At 43.7% G+C, this 22747-nt stretch overlaps 1 protein-coding gene across 3 annotated transcripts in view; it reads right to left on the bottom strand.

Annotated features, from left to right (window-relative positions):
- Positions 1-3250: 3250 nt before the first annotated feature.
- LOC116360614 (myelin regulatory factor-like protein) overlaps positions 3251-22747 on the bottom strand; it is a 44205-nt gene continuing 24708 nt past the window's right edge. For 2 of the 3 annotated variants that reach the window (XM_031815593.1, XM_031815595.1), the window contains exons 13-24: positions 22393-22562; positions 15806-15869; positions 15621-15697; positions 14122-14193; positions 13910-13962; positions 11022-11195; positions 7778-7825; positions 7585-7669; positions 7411-7485; positions 5892-6003; positions 5669-5743; positions 3251-3918 (exon numbers count right to left, since the gene is read on the bottom strand). In XM_031815593.1, the coding sequence (XP_031671453.1) occupies positions 3832-3918; positions 5669-5743; positions 5892-6003; positions 7411-7485; positions 7585-7669; positions 7778-7825; positions 11022-11195; positions 13910-13962; positions 14122-14193; positions 15621-15697; positions 15806-15869; positions 22393-22562 (1092 nt within the window). In that variant the 3' untranslated portion in view covers positions 3251-3831. Of the gene's footprint in view, positions 3919-5668; positions 5744-5891; positions 6004-7410; positions 7486-7584; positions 7670-7777; positions 7826-9157; positions 9192-11021; positions 11196-13909; positions 13963-14121; positions 14194-15620; positions 15698-15805; positions 15870-22392; positions 22563-22747 lie in introns of all 3 variants that reach the window. The other variant, XM_031815594.1, reaches the window with a different exon arrangement.

Here is a 22747-nt window from a genome sequence, read left to right as displayed (position 1 = left end):
CCTAGTCTACTCTCTCTGACTCTCTCTGCCTCCACCCCCTGTCCCAGCCTAGTCTACCCTCTCTGACCCTCTCTGCCTCCACCCCTGTCAGCCACAGCCTAGTCTACTCTCTCTGCCTCCACCCCTGTCCCAGCCTAGTCTACTCTCTCTGCCTCCACCCCCTGTCAGCCACAGCCTAGTCTACTCTCTCTGCCTCCACCCCTGTCAGCCACAGCCTAGTCTACTCTCTCTGCCTCCACCCCTGTCCCAGCCTAGTCTACTCTCTCTGCCTCCACCCCCTGTCAGCCACAGCCTAGTCTACTCTCTCTGCCTCCACCCCTGTCAGCCACAGCCTATTCCTCACCGCCTGGCTAACCAGTGTCTTCACTATTCGTCAATAATGCAGCAGAATCTTCTCCAGTTTCTCCCATCCCTCCAGGTAGAGCAGAAGGATGTGTCTTCTGACTCTTCCAGCCATCATTCTCCACACCGTCTACTGCCACCTAATTAGTCTTTCAGAGTGCTGCTTGGGTTGCGCTTGAATAAGTCATAAAACACACAGAGATGGGTTGTGTGTCAACGTGTTCGTCTGTGTTGCTGGTTGTAAGGACCACGTCATGTCTGTTGACTGATATTTTGTTCTTTAGTTTTAATGAAGGAATTAGTTGATGACTAAATGAGTGACGGTGGAGTGCTGTGATGGTGGGGTCCTGTGACGGTGTGGTCCTGTGACGGTGGGGTTCTGTGACGGTGGGGTCCTGTGACCGTGGGGTCCTGTGACCGTGGGGTCCTGTGACCGTGGGGTCCTGTGACCGTGGGGTCCTGTGCTTGATCAGGATAATATTGGGAGCATCATTCTCCGTAACACACAGCTATTTAATTCAGACCTACAGCGTCCACTTACCGTCTGTCCTAACATCTCTAATCCACTCCAACCAACTTTTCTCCCTCCATCCCCCATGTATCCCTCAACCCCCCTATCCCTCCCTCTACCCCTCTCTCTCCCTCCATCCATCACCCCCATTTCCCCATCCATCCCTCCAACCCATCCCCCATCTCTCCCTCCAACCCATCCCCCATCTCTCCCTCCACCCCCCCCCTCCGCTCTCCCTCCCTCCACCCCCCATCCCCCTCATCCACCCCTCATCCCTCCCTCCATCTCCCACTCCATTCCCCATCTCTCCCTCTATCCCTCCCTCCACCCCCCCATCTCCCCATCTATCCCTCCTCCATCCCCCACTCCCCCATTTCTTTCTCCATCCCCCACTCCCCCATTTCTTTCTCCATCCCACTTCCCTCCCTCCATCCCACTTCTCTTCCTCCATCACACTTCTCTTCCTCCATCCCACTTCTCTTCCTCCATCCCACTTCTCTTCCTCCATCCCCCATCTCTCCCTCCATCCCCCATCTCTCCCTCCATCCCCCCCTAAATCCCCACTCCATCCCCCAACTCTCCCTCCATCCATCCCATTTCTTCCTCCATCCCACTTCTCTCCCCCATCCCCCCAACTCTCCCCCAATCTATCCCCCATTTCTCCCTCATCTCTCCCTAAATCCCCACTCCATCCCCCCAACTCTCCCCCAATCTATCCCCCACTTCTCCCTCATCTCTCCCTAAATCCCCACTCCATCCCCCCAACTCTCCCCCAATCTATCCCCCACTTCTCCCTCATCTCTCCCTAAATCCCCACTCCATCCCCCAAACTCTCCCTCCATCCATCCCATTTCTCCCTCCATCCCCCACTTCTCCCTCATCTCTCTCCCCATCCCCCATCTCTCCCTCCACCCCCCATCTCTCCCTCCACCCCATTTCTCCATCCATCCCCCTTTCTCCCTCCATCCCCCATCTCTCCCTCCACCCCCACTTCTCCCTCATCTCTCTCCCCATCCCCCATCTCTCCCTCCACCCCCACTTCTCCCTCATCTCTCTCCCCATCCCCCATCTCTCCCTCCACCCCAATTCTCCCTCATCTCTCTCCACCCCAATTCTCCCTCATCTCTCTCCACCCCAATTCTCCCTCATCTCTCTCCCCATCCCCCATTTCTCCCTCCACCCCCATCTCTCTCTCCATCCCCCCTTTCTCCCTCCATCCCCCCTTTCTCTCCCCATCCCCCATCTCTCCCTCCACCCCCCATCTATCCCTCCATCCCCCCTTTCTCCCTCCACCCCCCCTTTCTCTCCCCATCCCCCATCTCTCCCTCCACCCCCCTTTCTCCCTCCATCCCCCCTTTCTCTCCCCTTCCCCCATCTCTCCCTCCACCCCCATCTATCCCTCCATCCCCCCTTTCTCCCTCCACCCCCCATCTACCCCTCCATCCCCCCTTTCTCCCTCCAACCCCCCCTTTCTCTCCCCCCCCCCCCCTTTCTCTCCCCATCCCCCATCTCTCCCTCCACCCCATCTATCCCTCCATCCCCCCTTTCTCCCTCCATCCCCCATTTCTTCCTCATCTCTCCCGCCATCTCCCACTTTTCCCCCATCTCTCCCTCCACCCCCATCTCTCCCTCCATCCCCCATCTCTTCCTCCACCCCCCCTCCATCAGACACACACATACACACTGCACTCATATAGGTCATAGGCTGCACAAAGATATCTCTTGTCTCCTGTTGGAATGGATTTCAGATTAATTAAAATGTGAATGATTTATACGGATGTCAGGACGGATTATGGGCCGTTGGTTGTGTGCTTTACATTCTAGTGTGTGTGTGTGTTTTACTTTCTATTCCAGATTCCTCCAATCCCTCTCTCATGGTGTGTAGATGATGTCAAAGGTTTAAAGAGGAGAGAGGAGAAGGAGACATCTCTATTGGTTAGAATAGAGGAGACATCTACATTGGTTAGAATAGAGAGGAGAGCAGACATTTCTATTGGCCAGAATAGAGGAGAGGAGAAGGAGACATTTAAATTGGTTAGAATAGAGGAGACATCTACATTGGTTAGAATAGAGAGGAGAGGAGACATTTCCATTGGCCAGAATAGAGGAGAAGGAGACATTTCTATTGGTTAGAATAGAGGACAGGAGACATCTCTATTGGTTAGAATAGAGGGTAGGACACAGAGACATATCTATTGGTTAGAATAGAGGGTAGGACACAGAGACATATCTATTGGTTAGAATAGAGGACAGGAGACATATCTATTGGTTAGAATAGAGGAGAGGATCCCTTGTAGCCGTTGGTTTAAAAGTTGTGTTGGCGGTGGTGTGTGTTGTTGGCAACTGACGTCATTCTAAATTTGCGTCTGAATGACAAAGTTGACCCTGGATGGGAAGTAGCTGCTTCAGAACAGAGAATTCAGTACTTTATTTTACAGTTTCCAATGGTATTTACCTGGTAATTACTAGGAAATGATGCAGTAACACAGAATTCAACACGATTACTTTCTGAAATAAATGTAATAGCTACCTACACAGTCAAGTATGAGATAGAAGTACTGTTTTACTTTGGGACTCATCCTGTCCTCCTGTGTTCCAACAGTGTGACATGATCAATGTATAGTTTAATGAACAATCAATAACCTGTTATACTGCATTTACATTCCACTGAAAACAGAATGATCCTGTTCAGGTCTGTTCCAATTCAATCTGTTTTCACATAGTGCAAGAACTGTCACAAGGCAAAGTGACTCATATGACTCTTATCTACTGTAATTCTGCATCAATAAATATTCTCTTATTACAGTCCTTGTAAAAGAGATTATATACAACGATCTCATCAACAATCAGGACATTTCATAGAAAAACAATACAAAGTGGATGAATTATTCCGGTTGCCATACATCACGAAGAGAAGCATCGACACCCAGGTCATTGGACTGGCCTGCCAGAGGAACTACAGTACGAGGTCTTCTTCCTCACTCACACCTCCGGTAGAAGTTGAAGTGGTAGTCTGTGAACAGCGCCCCCATGAAACCACGGTCGGTATTGCAGTCTGCCTGGCCCTGGATGGAGATGGACCAAGATTGTCTATTACATTGACAAGTGATGCCTCTAACAGTGGAGATACTGTACAAGTCCTCAAAGATGGAAGGCAAGCGTGAGGCGGCGAGATCAGGTGGAACCATTCTAGCCAATGACAGGGTAGATAGGCGTGTGCACAACAGGCCTTAGAGATAGAGTTCTCATCTTTGTTTTTGTGCCATTTTAGCTTCTGTGCCAGCATGGGCAGCATCTCCATTTTAAAGTAGTCAATTTTCTTCTTCTTCATTGTGGGATTGCTTCCATCTCGTAGGAATCCCCACCCAGTTGACTACTTTAAAATGGTGGAAGCCCTCAATGGCAATACCCATCCTAAAATGGGTTTAAGCCATGTTGAGTTCTCCATCTATCCCTATGACAACAGTCACAAATCCGGTATAAAGTCGGGGGGGGGGGTTCAAAGTTGCCGAAATGCCACGTGCGTTCGCTTATATCCGTTTAACCACCTAACAATTACGAAACTTGTATTTGATCAAACAAGCCTCACGTAGCAAAATACGAATTACATTTTTTTGTTGACCAAATTGAACACTCTCTTATTGACCTTCATACAAAAATTCCTCACTTTATGGGCAGATTTTGAGCAGAGTAAAACCTCTCGCTTCCCCTCTTCCTCTCTGAGATGAAGATTTACAGTTTGTTTTGGTCAGAAACAAATCCTCAAATCAACCACACATACATTTAACTGTGTGACATCGTAAGAATAGGACATCTGGCAAAGACTACTAAACCATGACAATAACAGGGTGTAGTCAAAGTCTGTTCCAACATTAAATAACATCTCTGGGTGGCCTACAGTGACAGTTGTGAACTCTTGTTCAGTTTCCAATACCAGTGTGAGACGAGAGCATTACGGGGAGACGAGAGCATTACGGGGAGACGAGAGCATTACGGGGAGACGAGAGCATTACGGGGAGACGAGAGCATTACGGGGAGACGAGAGCATTACGGGGAGACGAGAGCATTACGGGGAGACGAGAGCATTACGGGGAGACGAGAGCATTACGGGGAGACGAGAGTATTATGGGGAGACGAGAGCATTATGGGGAGACGAGAGCATTATGGGGAGACGAGAGCATTAAGGGGAGACGAGAGCATTAAGGGGAGACGAGAGCATCACGGGGAGACGAGAGCATTAAGGGGAGACGAGAGCATCACGGGGAGACGAGAGCATTACGGGGAGACGAGAGCATTACGGGGAGACGAGAGCATTAAGGGGAGACGAGAGCATTACGATGAGACGAGAGCATCACGGGGAGACGAGAGCATTACGGGGAGACGAGAGCATTACGGGGAGACGAGAGCATTACTGGAAGACGAGAGCATTACTGGAAGACGAGAGCATTACGGGGAGACGAGAGCATTACGGGGAGACGAGAGCATTACGGGGAGACGAGAGCATTACAGGGAGACGAGAGCATTACGGGGAGACGAGAGCACTACGGGGAGACGATGAGACGAGAGCATTACGGGAAGACGAGAGCATTACGGGGAGACAAGAGCATTACGGTGGGTTGAGTAAAGGGAGGGGGTGGTTATCATACTAATGTTATCATACTAATGTTTAACAACTCTATTAGATTGTGGTTATCAGATCGGGTCGTTTTCCCCCCACAACATACAACACGTAGTAGTTGTGAGGCAACCTGGACAGTGTCGTTTGACATTGATATTTTAGGAAAGGACACATTGGAGAAATCTTTTAGTTCTTACAGCCACTGCTGAGCGGAAGTGGTAGGAGCTCCTGTAGAATCGAGACACTGGCAGAGGCCATTCATGGACGTAGCCCTGGAGAGAACAAGAGAAACACTTTCAACCTTTATACTCTCTTTCTTTCTTACTTTCTTTGTTCACTTTTTATCATACAAAGACCAGAGAGTTTGCAATTATCAAACAGAGAACAACCACAGTATAGTGTTGTCTGTGGATGCCATACCTGTGTATTTATGAAATTGTATTCTTCGTTGGTTTGATCATGGTCCATCAAGGCAGAGCATTTAAACGTCTCATCATTATGACACAGGTGGACAACCAGCAGCTCTGTAGTACTGCGTCAGAGGAGAGGAGACACCTAGTGGTCATTTACGGTACTTACAACAAACCCACAATGCAAGTACCAAGTGCTCTGTGACCATTTGTAATTAGTGTGAACAACAATGAGAGAATGTGCCTTATGCAGCTCTGTCTTAGAGGCCTTCATCTCCTCATACAGAACAGGAAGTCCTGCCAGAATGGGGTCCAATGTCTGATTCAGACAAAGCTTCAAGTCTCGATTCAATCCGTAGCGCTGAAGATCTGCGGTAGTATAGTGTGATTGACATTTAAAGGTAATTTCCCATTGAGACGACATACGCAGCAACTACGTGACTGCAGTCTCCGCAAATGCCCGGAAACATTGCCTTTAAATTCCAAATTGCACCCTACAGCACTAAGGATTAAATGGAGCCCTTAGACTCACAAGTTCCCCCGTGCTCCCCCGTGCATGGACTCTGAATGTCTGGGAGGATTCAGACCATCATCAGCCCCTGAGGTAAAATAACCTCTTAGAAACTATCCCCTGCTCCTTCCAGAGTCCACAGTCATCAGCCCCGGAGGTTAAACAACCTCTTAGAAACTATCCCCTGCTCCTTCCAGAGTCCACAGTCATCAGCCCCGGAGGTTAAACAACCTCTTAGAAACTATCCCCTGCTCCTTCCAGAGTACACAGTCATCAGCCCCCGGAGGTTAAACAACCTCTTAGAAACTATCCCCTGCTCCTTCCAGAGTCCACAGTCATCAGGCCCCGGAGGTTAAACAACCTCTTAGAAACTATCCCCTGCTCCTTCCAGAGTCCACAGTCATCAGCCCCGGAGGTTAAACAACCTCTTAGAAACTATCCCCTGCTCCTTCCAGAGTCCACAGTCATCAGGCCCGGAGGTTAAACAACCTCTTAGAAACTATCCCCTGCTCCTTCCAGAGTCCACAGTCATCAGGCCCGGAGGTTAAACAACCTCTTAGAAACTATCCCCTGCTCCTTCCAGACTCCACAGTCATCAGCCCCGGAGGTTAAACAACCTCTTAGAAACTATCCCCTGCTCCTTCCAGACTCCACAGTCATCAGCCCCGGAGGTTAAACAACCTCTTAGAAACTATCCCCTGCTCCTTCCAGAGTCCACAGTCATCAGCCCCGGAGGTTAAACAACCTCTTAGAAACTATCCCCTGCTCCTTCCAGAGTCCACAGTCATCAGCCCCGGAAGTTAAACAACCTCTTAGAAACTATCCCCTGCTCCTTCCAGAGTCCACAGTCATCAGCCCCGGAGGTAAAACAACCTTTTAGAAACTATCCCCTGCTCCTTCCAGAGTCCACAGTAGATGCCAACCTGTCACCACCGCAGTGGGAAGACAAGTCCTGTTGAATTATTCAAGTGGAAAACAAAGTGGAGACAAGAGGAAGTCTCATGTCCTGGTCACTCACTTCATCTGGACAGTGACACGCATGTTGGTGGGGACGAACTTGCTGATAGGGATTTGGAAGGAGTAGTTTCCTGACCTGAATGGAAACAGATCAACATAGAGATGAAGTATACCATCGGTTTGGCAGTCTGAATCTAAATCCATTAAATGAGTTCAAACTGACTGAATTACGTACCCACAGCTTCCCCTCTCACAGTACCGAGAGTCAATGATCTGTTCGTTTTCTTTGATGAAAAAAGACTTTATTGTCGTGTTTGTCCCTGAAAATAGAACAACAATCTGATGTCATACTCTAAAGTATTGAGAAATAAACACATTTGGATTAGCATTAAAATGTGTCTTCAAACACAGATTGTAATTTGACTTACAATCTCCGGCACCTTTGATTTCTTCATTAAATTTGTCTTTCCCTTTATCTGAGAAGGCAGAATTGGAACCAAAAGAAAAGTGGGATTACTGCCTGTCACAAGCAGCACAATGCCAACACTTTATAGAGCATCAGAATGACGTCTCATTCAAGGTCAGCAACATGTCGGTTTTACGGCAAGATAAACTAGCATGAAGAAAGAGATACAGTGGAGAATGCTGTTGATAAATGAAGACAGGGAGTAGCCAGCTCACCTGCTAGAGAGGGCCCGGTAGTGGGAGATACAGGGAGTAGCCAGCTCACCTGCTAGAGAGGGCCAGGTAGTGGGAGATACAGGGAGTAGCCAGCTCACCTGCTAGAGAGGGCCCGGTAGTGGGAGATACAGGGAGTAGACAGCTCACCTGCTAGAGAGGGCCAGGTAGTGGGAGATACAGGAAGTAGCCAGCTCACCTGCTAGAGAGGACCAGGTAGTGGGAGATACAGGGAGTAGCCAGCTCACCTGCTAGAGAGGGCCCGGTAGTGGGAGATACAGGGAGTAGACAGCTCACCTGCTAGAGAGGGCCAGGTAGTGGGAGATACAGGGAGTAGACAGCTCACCTGCTAGAGAGGGCCCGGTAGTGGGAGATACAGGGAGTAGCCAGCTCACCTGCTAGAGAGGGCCCGGTAGTGGGAGATACAGGGAGTAGCCAGCTCACCTGCTAGAGAGGGCCCGGTAGTGGGAGATACAGGGAGTATCCAGCTCACCTGCTAGAGAGGGCCCGGTAGTGGGAGATACAGGGAGTAGACAGCTCACCTGCTAGAGAGGACCAGGTAGTGGGAGATACAGGGAGTAGACAGCTCACCTGCTAGAGAGGGCCAGGTAGTTGGAGATACAGGGAGTAGCCAGCTCACCTGCTAGAGAGGGCCCGGTAGTGGGAGATACAGGGAGTAGACAGCTCACCTGCTAGAGAGGGCCAGGTAGTGGGAGATACAGGGAGTAGCCAGCTCACCTGCTAGAGAGGACCAGGTAGTGGGAGATACAGGGAGTAGACAGCTCACCTGCTAGAGAGGGCCAGATAGTGGGAGATACAGGGAGTAGCCAGCTCACCTGCTAGAGAGGGCCCGGTAGTGGGAGATACAGGGAGTAGACAGCTCACCTGCTAGAGAGGGCCAGGTAGTGGGAGATACAGGGAGTAGACAGCTCACCTGCTAGAGAGGGCCCGGTAGTGGGAGATACAGGGAGTAGCCAGCTCACCTGCTAGAGAGGGCCCGGTAGTGGGAGATACAGGGAGTAGACAGCTCACCTGCTAGAGAGGGCCCGATAGTGGGAGATACAGGGAGTAGCCAGCTCACCTGCTAGAGAGGGCCCGGTAGTGGGAGATACAGGGAGTAGCCAGCTCACCTGCTAGAGAGGGCCCGGTAGTGGGAGATACAGTGAGTAGCCAGTTCACCTGCTAGAGAGGGCCCGGTAGTGGGAGATACAGGGAGTAGACAGCTCACCTGCTAGAGAGGGCCAGGTAGTGGGAGATACAGGGAGTAGACAGCTCACCTGCTAGAGAGGGCCAGGTAGTGGGAGATACAGGGAGTAGCCAGCTCACCTGCTAGAGAGGGCCCGGTAGTGGGAGATACAGGGAGTAGCCAGCTCACCTGCTAGAGAGGGCCCGTTAGTGGGAGATACAGAGAGTAGCCAGCTCACCTGCTAGAGAGGGCCCGGTAGTGGGAGATACAGGGAGTAGCCAGCTCACCTGCTAGAGAGGGCCCGGTAGTGGGAGATACAGGGAGTAGACAGCTCACCTGCTAGAGAGGGCCAGGTAGTGGGAGATACAGGGAGTAGACAGCTCACCTGCTAGAGAGGGCCAGGTAGTGGGAGATACAGGGAGTAGACAGCTCACCTGCTAGAGAGGGCCAGGTAGTGGGAGATACAGGGAGTAGACAGCTCACCTGCTAGAGAGGACCAGGTAGTGGGAGATACAGTAGAGTAGACAGCTCACCTGCTAGAGAGGACCCGGTAGTGGGAGATACAGGGAGTAGACAGCTCACCTGCTAGAGAGGGCCCGGTAGTGGGAGATACAGGGAGTAGCCAGCTCACCTGCTAGAGAGGGCCCGGAAGTGGGAGATACAGGGAGTAGACAGCTCACCTGCTAGAGAGGGCCCGGTAGTGGGAGATACAGGGAGTAGCCAGCTCACCTGCTAGAGAGGGCCCGGAAGTGGGAGATACAGGGAGTAGACAGCTCACCTGCTAGAGAGGGCCCGGTAGTGGGAGATACAGGGAGTAGACAGCTCACCTGCTAGAGAGGGCCCGGTAGTGGGAGATACAGGGAGTAGACAGCTCACCTACTAGAGAGGACCAGGTAGTGGGAGATACAGGGAGTAGCCAGCTCACCTGCTAGAGAGGGCCCGGTAGTGGGAGATACAGGGAGTAGCCAGCTCACCTGCTAGAGAGGGCCCGGTAGTGGGAGATACAGGGAGTAGCCAGCTCACCTGCTAGAGAGGGCCCGGTAGTGGGAGATACAGGGAGTAGCCAGCTCACCTGCTAGAGAGGGCCCGGTAGTGGGAGATACAGGGAGTAGCCAGCTCACCTGCTAGAGAGGGCCCGGTAGTGGGAGATACAGGGAGTAGCCAGCTCACCTGCTAGAGAGGGCCCGTTAGTGGGAGATACAGAGAGTAGCCAGCTCACCTGCTAGAGAGGGCCCGGTAGTGGGAGATACAGGGAGTAGCCAGCTCACCTGCTAGAGAGGGCCCGGTAGTGGGAGATACAGGGAGTAGACAGCTCACCTGCTAGAGAGGGCCAGGTAGTGGGAGATACAGGGAGTAGACAGCTCACCTGCTAGAGAGGGCCAGGTAGTGGGAGATACAGGGAGTAGACAGCTCACCTGCTAGAGAGGGCCAGGTAGTGGGAGATACAGGGAGTAGACAGCTCACCTGCTAGAGAGGACCAGGTAGTGGGAGATACAGTAGAGTAGACAGCTCACCTGCTAGAGAGGACCCGGTAGTGGGAGATACAGGGAGTAGACAGCTCACCTGCTAGAGAGGGCCCGGTAGTGGGAGATACAGGGAGTAGCCAGCTCACCTGCTAGAGAGGGCCCGGAAGTGGGAGATACAGGGAGTAGACAGCTCACCTGCTAGAGAGGGCCCGGTAGTGGGAGATACAGGGAGTAGCCAGCTCACCTGCTAGAGAGGGCCCGGAAGTGGGAGATACAGGGAGTAGACAGCTCACCTGCTAGAGAGGGCCCGGTAGTGGGAGATACAGGGAGTAGACAGCTCACCTGCTAGAGAGGGCCCGGTAGTGGGAGATACAGTAGAGGAGAGGAGGGCAGGAGAGATGGTGCTGGTATTATCCATGGAGGCTGTAGTGGGACAGCAGAACACTTCTTCACAGTAGATCAGCCTACAGAAGTCCACATCAGGGGTCCATGGGACAGGGGTGGTTGTTGGGTTTACTAATAAACAAACAACCAAACAAACGTCAATTTCCACATAAAGGACGACTCATGACAGACAGCAACACTTTTACCACCTCTTTGTGCAATAGAATTGAATGAGACACCACAACGTTACTACGATGAGACACCACAACGTTACCACGATGAGACACCACAACGTTACTACGATGAGACACCACAACGTTACTACGATGAGACACCACAACGTTACCACAACGAGACACCACAACGTTACCACGATGAGACACCACAACGTTACCACGATGAGACACCACAACGTTACTACGATGAGACATCACAACGTTACCACGACGAGACACCACAACATTACTACGGTGAGACACCACAACGTTACTACGATGAGACACCACAACGTTACTACGATGAGACATCACAACGTTACCACGATGAGACACCACAACGTTACTACGATGAGACACCACAACGTTACCACGATGAAACACCACAACGTTACTACGATGAGACACCACAACGTTACCACGATGAGACACCACAACGTTACCACGATGATACACCACAACGTTACTACGATGAGACACCACAACGTTACCACGATGAGACACCACAACGTTACCACGATGAGACACCACAACGTTACCACGATGAGACACCACAACGTTACCACGATGAGACATCACAACGTTACCACGATGAGACACCACAACGTTACCACGATGAGACATCACAACGTTACCACGATGAGACACCACAACGTTACTACGATGAGACATCACAACGTTACCACGATGAGACACCACAACATTACTACGATGAGACACCACAACGTTACCACGATGAGACACCACAACGTTACCACGATGAGACACCACAACGTTACCACGATGAGACACCACAACGTTACTACGATGAGACATCACAACGTTACCACGATGAGACACCACAACATTACTACGATGAGACACCACAACGTTACTACGATGAGACACCACAACGTTACTACGATGAGACATCACAACGTTACCACGATGAGACACCACAACGTTACTACGATGAGACACCACAACGTTACCACGATGAAACACCACAACGTTACTACGATGAGACACCACAACGTTACCACGATGAGACACCACAACGTTACACCACAACGTTACTATGATGCGACATCACAACGTTACACCACAACGTTACTATGATGAAAGTAGAACTATATAAAGAGCATTTATGGGTTGTTTAGGTAGTCCTGACTGTTGTGGTGTAGAGAGGTTGTTTACCTGAGGTAGTACTGACTGTTGTGGTGTAGAGAGGATGTTTACCTGAGGTAGTCCTGACTGTTGTGGTGTAGAGAGGTTGTTTACCTAAGGTAGTCCTGACTGTTGTGGTGTAGAGAGGTTGTTTACCTGAGGTAGTCCTGACTGTTGTGGTGTAGAGAGGTTGTTTACCTGAGGTAGTCCTGACTGTTGTGGTGTAGAGAGGTTGTTTACCTGAGGTAGTCCTGACTGTTGTGGTGTAGAGAGGTTGTTTACCTAAGGTAGTCCTGACTGTTGTGGTGTAGAGAGGTTGTTTACCTGAGGTAGTACTGACTGTTGTGGTGTAGAGAGGTTGTTTAGGTAGTACTGACTGTTGTGGTGTAGAGAGGTTATTTAGGTAGTCCTGACTGTTGTGGTGTAGAGAGGTTGTTTACCTGAGGTAGTCCTGACTGTTGTGGTGTAGAGAGGTTGTTTAACCAGGGTAGTCCTGACTGTTGTGGTGTAGAGAGGTTATTTAGGTAGTCCTGACTGTTGTGGTGTAGAGAGGTTGTTTACCTAAGGTAGTCCTGACTGTTGTGGTGTAGAGAGGTTGTTTACCTGAGGTAATACTGACTGTTGTGGTGTAGAGAGGTTGTTTACCTGAGGTAGTACTGACTGTTGTGGTGTAGAGAGGTTGTTTACCTGAGGTAGTACTGACTGTTGTGGTGTAGAGAGGTTGTTTACCTGAGGTAGTCCTGACTGTTGTGGTGTAGAGAGGTTGTTTACCTGAGGTAGTCCTGACTGTTGTGGTGTAGAGAGGTTGTTTACCTGAGGTAGTCCTGACTGTTGTGGTGTAGAGAGGTTGTTTACCTGAGGTAGTACTGACTGTTGTGGTGTAGAGAGGTTGTTTACCTGAGGTAGTACTGACTGTTGTGGTGTAGAGAGGTTGTTTACCTGAGGTAGTACTGACTGTTGTGGTGTAGAGAGGTTGTTTACCTGAGGTAGTACTGACTGTTGTGGTGTAGAGAGGTTGTTTACCTGAGGTAGTCCTGACTGTTGTGGTGTAGAGAGGTTGTTTACCTGAGGTAGTCCTGACTGTTGTGGTGTAGAGAGGTTGTTTACCTGAGGTAGTCCTGACTGTTGTGGTGTAGAGAGGTTGTTTACCTGAGGTAGTACTGACTGTTGTGGTGTAGAGAGGTTGTTTACCTGAGGTAGTACTGACTGTTGTGGTGTAGAGAGGTTGTTTACCTGAGGTAGTACTGACTGTTGTGGTGTAGAGAGGTTGTTTACCTGAGGTAGTCCTGACTGTTGTGGTGTAGAGAGGTTGTTTACCTGAGGTAGTACTGACTGTTGTGGTGTAGAGAGGTTGTTTAACCAGGGTAGTCCTGACTGTTGTGGTGTAGAGAGGTTGTTTACCTGAGGTAGTACTGACTGTTGTGGTGTAGAGAGGTTGTTTACCTGAGGTAGTACTGACTGTTGTGGTGTAGAGAGGTTGTTTACCTGAGGTAGTACTGACTGTTGTGGTGTAGAGAGGATGCACAGTAGTCTCGTTGCTGCAAATAAAAAAACATATGACCTTTGAAATGAATTTCACATTCCATTCTGGATAGCATTTGGCACAGATGATACAGTTTGAGTCTCAGTAGTATTCTTGGCAGATAAACGCTGGCGGCATCTGTAGTTTGTGAAGCCAGATCAGTGGTGTGTCTTACGTGTTTCCAGGAAGCAGCATGCCGGCGTCGTCTCTCAGAGTCAGCATGTAGAGAGCTGTGATGGCAATAGAACTGTGGAAGAGACATAGGGATGTCATAACACTTCATAACACATTACATAAGAAAAGAAAACAACATTGTCAGGCCCAGACCAGGGGACTTACAATGCAGGTACATCAACAACAAAACAATTCAAGAGTCGATTTATGAAAAGGAAGAGTAAACTTCTATATTCTAACCTCTCCAATGCTTTTATACAGTCACGTCCCACCCCATCCCATCTGATAGTCTACCTTTTCTCACATTTTGATTTCTCTGATACAGTTATCAGAATAGATCAAGCTTTATGCATTCAATATTATATTATATTCAGGTAGAGGTAACTGCCAAAATAATGGAAACACTTGAGTAAATGAGGGATGCAAAGTATATGGAAAGCAGTCGCTTCCACACAGTTGTGGTTCCTGAGTTAATTAAGCAATTAACATCCTGGCATGCTTAAGGGTTATTATTTATACTACCATGCTTAAGGGTTATTATTTATACTACCATGCTTAAGGGTTATTATTTATACTACCATGCTTAAGGGTTATTATTTATACTACCATGCTTAAGGGTTATTATTTATACTACCATGCTTAAGGGTTATTATTTATACTACCATGCTTAAGGGTTATTATTTATACTACCATGCTTAAGGGTTATTATTTATACTACCATGCTTAAGGGTTATTATTATATTACCATGCTTACGGGTTATTATTTATGTTATCATGCTTAAGGGTTATTATTTATGTTACCATGCTTAAGGGTTATTATTATATTACCATGCTTACGGGTTATTATTTATGTTATCATGCTTAAGGGTTATTATTTATGTTACCATGCTTAAGGGTTATTATTTATACTACCATGCATAAGGGTTATTATTTATGTTATCATGCTTAAGGGTTATTATTTATTTTATATTATCGTGCTTAAGGGTTATTATTTATACTACCATGCTTAGGTACATTATTTTGGCCATTATTTAGGTTACCATGGCTATACCCCCGTTGATGACAATGCCCAGATCCACAGGGGTCGAGTGGTCACAGAATGGTTCGATGTGCATGAAAACGATGTAAACCATATGCCCTGGCCGTCTCTGTCACCAGATCTCAACCCAATTGAACATTTATAGATTCTGAAGCAGCGCCTGAAACCACCATCAACAAAACACCAAACTATGAATTGTCTGGTGGAATAATGGGGTCACATCCCTCCAATAGGGTTCCAGACACTTGTAGAATCTATGTCAAGGTGCATTGATGCTGTTCTGGCTGGTGGAGACCCAACGCCCCTAGTAAGACACTTCATGTTTCCTTTACTTTGGCAGTTACCTGTATATTGCAGTGCTTCAATATCCAGAGGTATTTTCTAACAAAGCAGTCATACTTTTTGTTTCAATATGAAAGTAACGTGAACATCTGCTCCTCAGTTGTAACAGGAAGTCTTACCAGAAAGCCATTGTTGCTACCAGAATGATCATGCTGACTTGGACAAACTTGTGTTTTAAGCAGTGGTGGAACTTCGCCTACAAGAGAATAAATATGAATATTAATGGTTTTACTTTAGTTTGATTCAGACTTGCTGTACACCTGTTCTTATACAAGTATACAGTCTTTCTGCAGTTCTACCTCACCTTGACAGAGTTGAGAGGTGTTGGCTTCTGTGGTGGTGGAACACTGCTGTGTCTGTTTATTTTCCTGTGTGACACAACACATATATTATCAACACAACACGTTAAATAATGACAGTTGAAACACAACATGTTAAATAATGACAGTTGAAACACAACATGTTACATAATGACAGTTGAACCACAACACGTTAAATAATGACAGTTGAAACACAACATGTTAAATAATGACAGTTGAAACACAACATGTTAAATAATGACAGTTGAAACACGTTAAATAATGACAGTTGAAACACAGCATGGTAAATAATGACAGTTGAAACACAACATGTTAAATAATGACAGTTGAAACATGTTAAATAATGACAGTTGAAACACAGCACGTTAAATAATGACAGTTGAAACACAGCACGTTAAATAATGACAGTTGAAAAATGTTAAATAATGACAGTTGAAACACAGCACGTTAAATAATGACAGTTGAAACATGTTAAATAATGACAGTTGAACCACAACATGTTAAATAATGACAGTTGAAACACAACATGGTAAATAATGACAGTTGAAACACAACATGGTAAATAATGACAGTTGAAACACAGCACGTTAAATAATGACAGTTGAAACACAGCACGTTAAATAATGACAGTTGAAACACGTTAAATAATGACAGTTGAAACACGTTAAATAATGACACTTGAAACATGTTAAATAATGACAGTTGAAACACAACACGTTAAATAATGACAGTTGAAACACAACACGTTAAATAATGACAGTTGAAACACAACACGTTAAATAATGACAGTTGAAACACGTTAAACAATGACAGTTGAAACACAACACGTTAAATAATGACAGTTGAAACACAACACGTTAAATAATGACAGTTGAAACACGTTAAATAATGACAGTTGAAACACGTTAAATAATGACAGTTGAAACACGTTAAATAATGACAGTTGAAACACAACATGTTAAATAATGACAGTTGAAACACGTTAAATAATGACAGTTGAAACACGTTAAATAATGACAGTTGAAACACGTTAAATAATGACAGTTGAAACACGTTAAATAATGACAGTTGAAACACAACATGTTAAATAATGACAGTTGAAACACAACATGTTAAATAATGACAGTTGAAACACAGCACGTTAAATAATGACAGTTGAAACATGTTAAATAATGACAGTTGAAACACGTTAAATAATGACAGTTGAAACACAGCACGTTAAATAATGACAGTTGAAACATGTTAAATAATGACAGTTGAAACACGTTAAATAATGACAGTTGAAACACGTTAAATAATGACAGTTGAAACACAACACGTTAAATAATGACAGTTGAAACACAACACGTTAAATAATGACAGTTGAAACACAACACGTTAAATAATGACAGTTGAAACACAACACGTTAAATAATGACAGTTGAAACACGTTAAATAATGACAGTTGAAACACGTTAAATAATGACAGTTGAAACACAACACGTTAAATAATGACAGTTGAAACATGTTAAATAATGACAGTTGAAACATGTTAAATAATGACAGTTGAAACATGTTAAATAATGACAGTTGAAACACAACACGTTAAATAATGACAGTTGAAACACAGCACATTAAATAATGACAGTTGAAACACAGCACATTAAATAATGACAGTTGAAACACAGCACGTTAAATAATGACAGTTGAAACACGTTAAACAATGACAGTTGAAACACAACACGTTAAATAATGACAGTTGAAACACCACGTTAAATAATGACAGTTGAAACACAACACGTTAAATAATGACAGTTGAAACACGTTAAATAATGACAGTTGAAACACGTTAAATAATGACAGTTGAAACATGTTAAATAATGACAGTTGAAACACAACACGTTAAATAATGACAGTTGAAACACGTTAAATAATGACAGTTGAAACACGTTAAATAATGACAGTTGAAACACAACACGTTAAATAATGACAGTTGAAACATGTTAAATAATGACAGTTGAAACATGTTAAATAATGACAGTTGAAACACAACACGTTAAATAATGACAGTTGAAACACAACACGTTAAATAATGACAGTTGAAACACAGCACGTTAAATAATGACAGTTGAAACACAGCACATTAAATAATGACAGTTGAAACACAGCACGTTAAATAATGACAGTTGAAACACAACACGTTAAATAATGACAGTTGAAACACGTTAAATAATGACAGTTGAAACACGTTAAATAATGACAGTTGAAACACAACACGTTAAATAATGACAGTTGAAACACGTTAAATAATGACAGTTGAAACGCGTTAAATAATGACAGTTGAAACACAACACGTTAAATAATGACAGTTGAAACACGTTAAATAATGACAGTTGAAACATGTTAAATAATGACAGTTGAAACAACACGTTAAATAATGACAGTTGAAACACGTTAAATAATGACAGTTGAAACACGTTAAATAATGACAGTTGAAACACAACACGTTAAATAATGACAGTTGAAACATGTTAAATAATGACAGTTGAAACATGTAAAATAATGACAGTTTAAACATGTTAAATAATGACAGTTGAAACATGTTAAATAATGACAGTTGAAACACAACACGTTAAATAATGACAGTTGAAACACAGCACATTAAATAATGACAGTTGAAACACAGCACGTTAAATAATGACAGTTGAAACACAACACGTTAAATAATGACAGTTGAAACACGTTAAACAATGACAGTTGAAACACAACACGTTAAATAATGACAGTTGAAACACCACGTTAAATAATGACAGTTGAAACACAACACGTTAAATAATGACAGTTGAAACACGTTAAATAATGACAGTTGAAACACGTTAAATAATGACAGTTGAAACATGTTAAATAATGACAGTTGAAACACAACACGTTAAATAATGACAGTTGAAACACGTTAAATAATGACAGTTGAAACACGTTAAATAATGACAGTTGAAACACAACACGTTAAATAATGACAGTTGAAACATGTTAAATAATGACAGTTGAAACATGTTAAATAATGACAGTTGAAACATGTTAAATAATGACAGTTGAAACACAACACGTTAAATAATGACAGTTGAAACACAGCACATTAAATAATGACAGTTGAAACACAACACGTTAAATAATGACAGTTGAAACACGTTAAATAATGACAGTTGAAACATGTTAAATAATGACAGTTGAAACATGTTAAATAATGACAGTTGAAACATGTTAAATAATGACAGTTGAAACACAACACGTTAAATAATGACAGTTGAAACACAGCACATTAAATAATGACAGTTGAAACACAGCACGTTAAATAATGACAGTTGAAACACAACACGTTAAATAATGACAGTTGAAACACGTTAAACAATGACAGTTGAAACACAACACGTTAAATAATGACAGTTGAAACACCACGTTAAATAATGACAGTTGAAACACAACACGTTAAATAATGACAGTTGAAACACGTTAAATAATGACAGTTGAAACACGTTAAATAATGACAGTTGAAACACGTTAAATAATGACAGTTGAAACACGTTAAATAATGACAGTTGAAACACGTTAAATAATGACAGTTGAAACACGTTAAATAATGACAGTTGAACCACAACACGTTAAATAATGACAGTTGAAACATGTTAAATAATGACAGTTGAAACATGTTAAATAATGACAGTTGAAACATGTTAAATAATGACAGTTGAAACACAACACGTTAAATAATGACAGTTGAAACACAGCACATTAAATAATGACAGTTGAAACACAGCACATTAAATAATGACAGTTGAAACACAGCACGTTAAATAATGACAGTTGAAACACGTTAAACAATGACAGTTGAAACACAACACGTTAAATAATGACAGTTGAAACACCACGTTAAATAATGACAGTTGAAACACAACACGTTAAATAATGACAGTTGAAACACGTTAAATAATGACAGTTGAAACACGTTAAATAATGACAGTTGAAACACAACACGTTAAATAATGACAGTTGAAACATGTTAAATAATGACAGTTGAAACATGTTAAATAATGACAGTTGAAACACAACACGTTAAATAATGACAGTTGAAACACAACACGTTAAATAATGACAGTTGAAACACAGCACATTAAATAATGACAGTTGAAACACAGCACGTTAAATAATGACAGTTGAAACACAACACGTTAAATAATGACAGTTGAAACACGTTAAATAATGACAGTTGAAACACGTTAAATAATGACAGTTGAAACACGTTAAATAATGACAGTTGAAACACGTTAAATAATGACAGTTGAAACACGTTAAATAATGACAGTTGAAACACGTTAATAATGACAGTTGAAACATGTTAAATAATGACAGTTGAAACACAACACGTTAAATAATGACAGTTGAAACACGTTAAATAATGACAGTTGAAACACGTTAAATAATGACAGTTGAAACACAACACGTTAAATAATGACAGTTGAAACATGTTAAATAATGACAGTTGAAACATGTTAAATAATGACAGTTGAAACATGTAAAATAATGACAGTTGAAACATGTTAAATAATGACAGTTGAAACATGTTAAATAATGACAGTTGAAACACAACACGTTAAATAATGACAGTTGAAACACAGCACGTTAAATAATGACAGTTGAAACACAACACGTTAAATAATGACAGTTGAAACACGTTAAACAATGACAGTTGAAACACAACACGTTAAATAATGACAGTTGAAACACCACGTTAAATAATGACAGTTGAAACACAACACGTTAAATAATGACAGTTGAAACACGTTAAATAATGACAGTTGAAACACGTTAAATAATGACAGTTGAAACATGTTAAATAATGACAGTTGAAACACAACACGTTAAATAATGACAGTTGAAACACGTTAAATAATGACAGTTGAAACACGTTAAATAATGACAGTTGAAACACAACACGTTAAATAATGACAGTTGAAACATGTTAAATAATGACAGTTGAAACATGTTAAATAATGACAGTTGAAACACAACACGTTAAATAATGACAGTTGAAACACAGCACATTAAATAATGACAGTTGAAACACAGCACGTTAAATAATGACAGTTGAAACACAACACGTTAAATAATGACAGTTGAAACACGTTAAATAATGACAGTTGAAACATGTTAAATAATGACAGTTGAAACATGTTAAATAATGACAGTTGAAACATGTTAAATAATGACAGTTGAAACACAACACGTTAAATAATGACAGTTGAAACACAGCACATTAAATAATGACAGTTGAAACACAGCACGTTAAATAATGACAGTTGAAACACAACACGTTAAATAATGACAGTTGAAACACGTTAAATAATGACAGTTGAAACACGTTAAATAATGACAGTTGAAACACAACACGTTAAATAATGACAGTTGAAACATGTTAAATAATGACAGTTGAAACATGTTAAATAATGACAGTTGAAACATGTTAAATAATGACAGTTGAAACACAACACGTTAAATAATGACAGTTGAAACACAGCACATTAAATAATGACAGTTGAAACACAGCACGTTAAATAATGACAGTTGAAACACAACACGTTAAATAATGACAGTTGAAACACGTTAAACAATGACAGTTGAAACACAACACGTTAAATAATGACAGTTGAAACACCACGTTAAATAATGACAGTTGAAACACAACACGTTAAATAATGACAGTTGAAACACGTTAAATAATGACAGTTGAAACACGTTAAATAATGACAGTTGAAACACGTTAAATAATGACAGTTGAAACACGTTAAATAATGACAGTTGAAACACGTTAAATAATGACAGTTGAAACATGTTAAATAATGACAGTTGAAACACGTTAAATAATGACAGTTGAAACACATGTTAAATAATGACAGTTGAAACACGTTAAATAATGACAGTTGAAAATGTATTAGAAACGAAAGAACGCTGAGCATTCAGTCATCCAGTCCATTACAAGTACAAACTCAGTCCTTCCAAAAGGCGAGATTCCTAAGCTACAATAAAGTGGAGATATTTGACAGTACAGGAGGCATAATGCAGAAGGCTGTTGTGGTTGAGCTGAGGAAGTGTTGATGGTCCCCATAAGAGTGACCCTGACAGACACACAACAAATCCAGAGGTCAACCATCCTCAGTACAACCCCACTGTCTTATACACACCAGTCTGTATCACAACCGGCCGTGATTGGGAGTCCCATAGGGCGGTGCACACTTGGCCCAGCGTCGTCCGGGTTTGGCCGGTGTCGGCTGTCATTGTAAATAAGAATTTGTTCTTAACTGACTTGCCTAGTAATATAAAAGGTTAAATAAAATGTGAAAATGGTTGAAACACAGCAGGGATCTGAAAAGAGTCCCTGAGTACCTGACTAAACCGACTGACTGAATGTACTAAAACAAATGTTTTTATGTTGGGTGAAAATCTCTCAGTGTCTCCAAATTATTTTGAAAACTGAAAGAGAACTTGTAGGCAATAGGCCATAGAGAAATAGCACCCCCTGGTGGCACTGTGACATTACCCTTTAGTGCTGTTGTTAGCAGGGTTGCTGCTGTTAGCAGGGCTGCCCATGTCCTTTAGCTTGGCTGACCGTGTGTTCCACACCTCCAGCTCCTGAATCCTGTTCTCCAGGTTGTCAGTCACCTTGCACAGCTGCTTCACAGCCCCTACATTCTCCATGAAGATCTGCTCCTATGGGGGACAAATAGCATAGAAATGGTACAGTGTTTTGTTCTTCAAAGTAAAACTTGATTTTATTCGTTATTGAACCTTTATTTAACTAGGCAAGTCAGTTAAGAACACATTCTTATTCACAATGAGAAACTACCCGGGAACAGTGGGTTAACTGCCTTGTTCAGGGGCACAAAGACAGATTT

Source organism: Oncorhynchus kisutch, unplaced genomic scaffold (genome assembly GCF_002021735.2).
Source record: "Oncorhynchus kisutch isolate 150728-3 unplaced genomic scaffold, Okis_V2 Okis09a-Okis19a_hom, whole genome shotgun sequence".
Taxonomy (NCBI): domain Eukaryota; kingdom Metazoa; phylum Chordata; class Actinopteri; order Salmoniformes; family Salmonidae; genus Oncorhynchus; species Oncorhynchus kisutch.
Note: the sequence above shows the minus strand (reverse complement) of the source record. Positions and strands in the feature narration are given on the sequence as shown.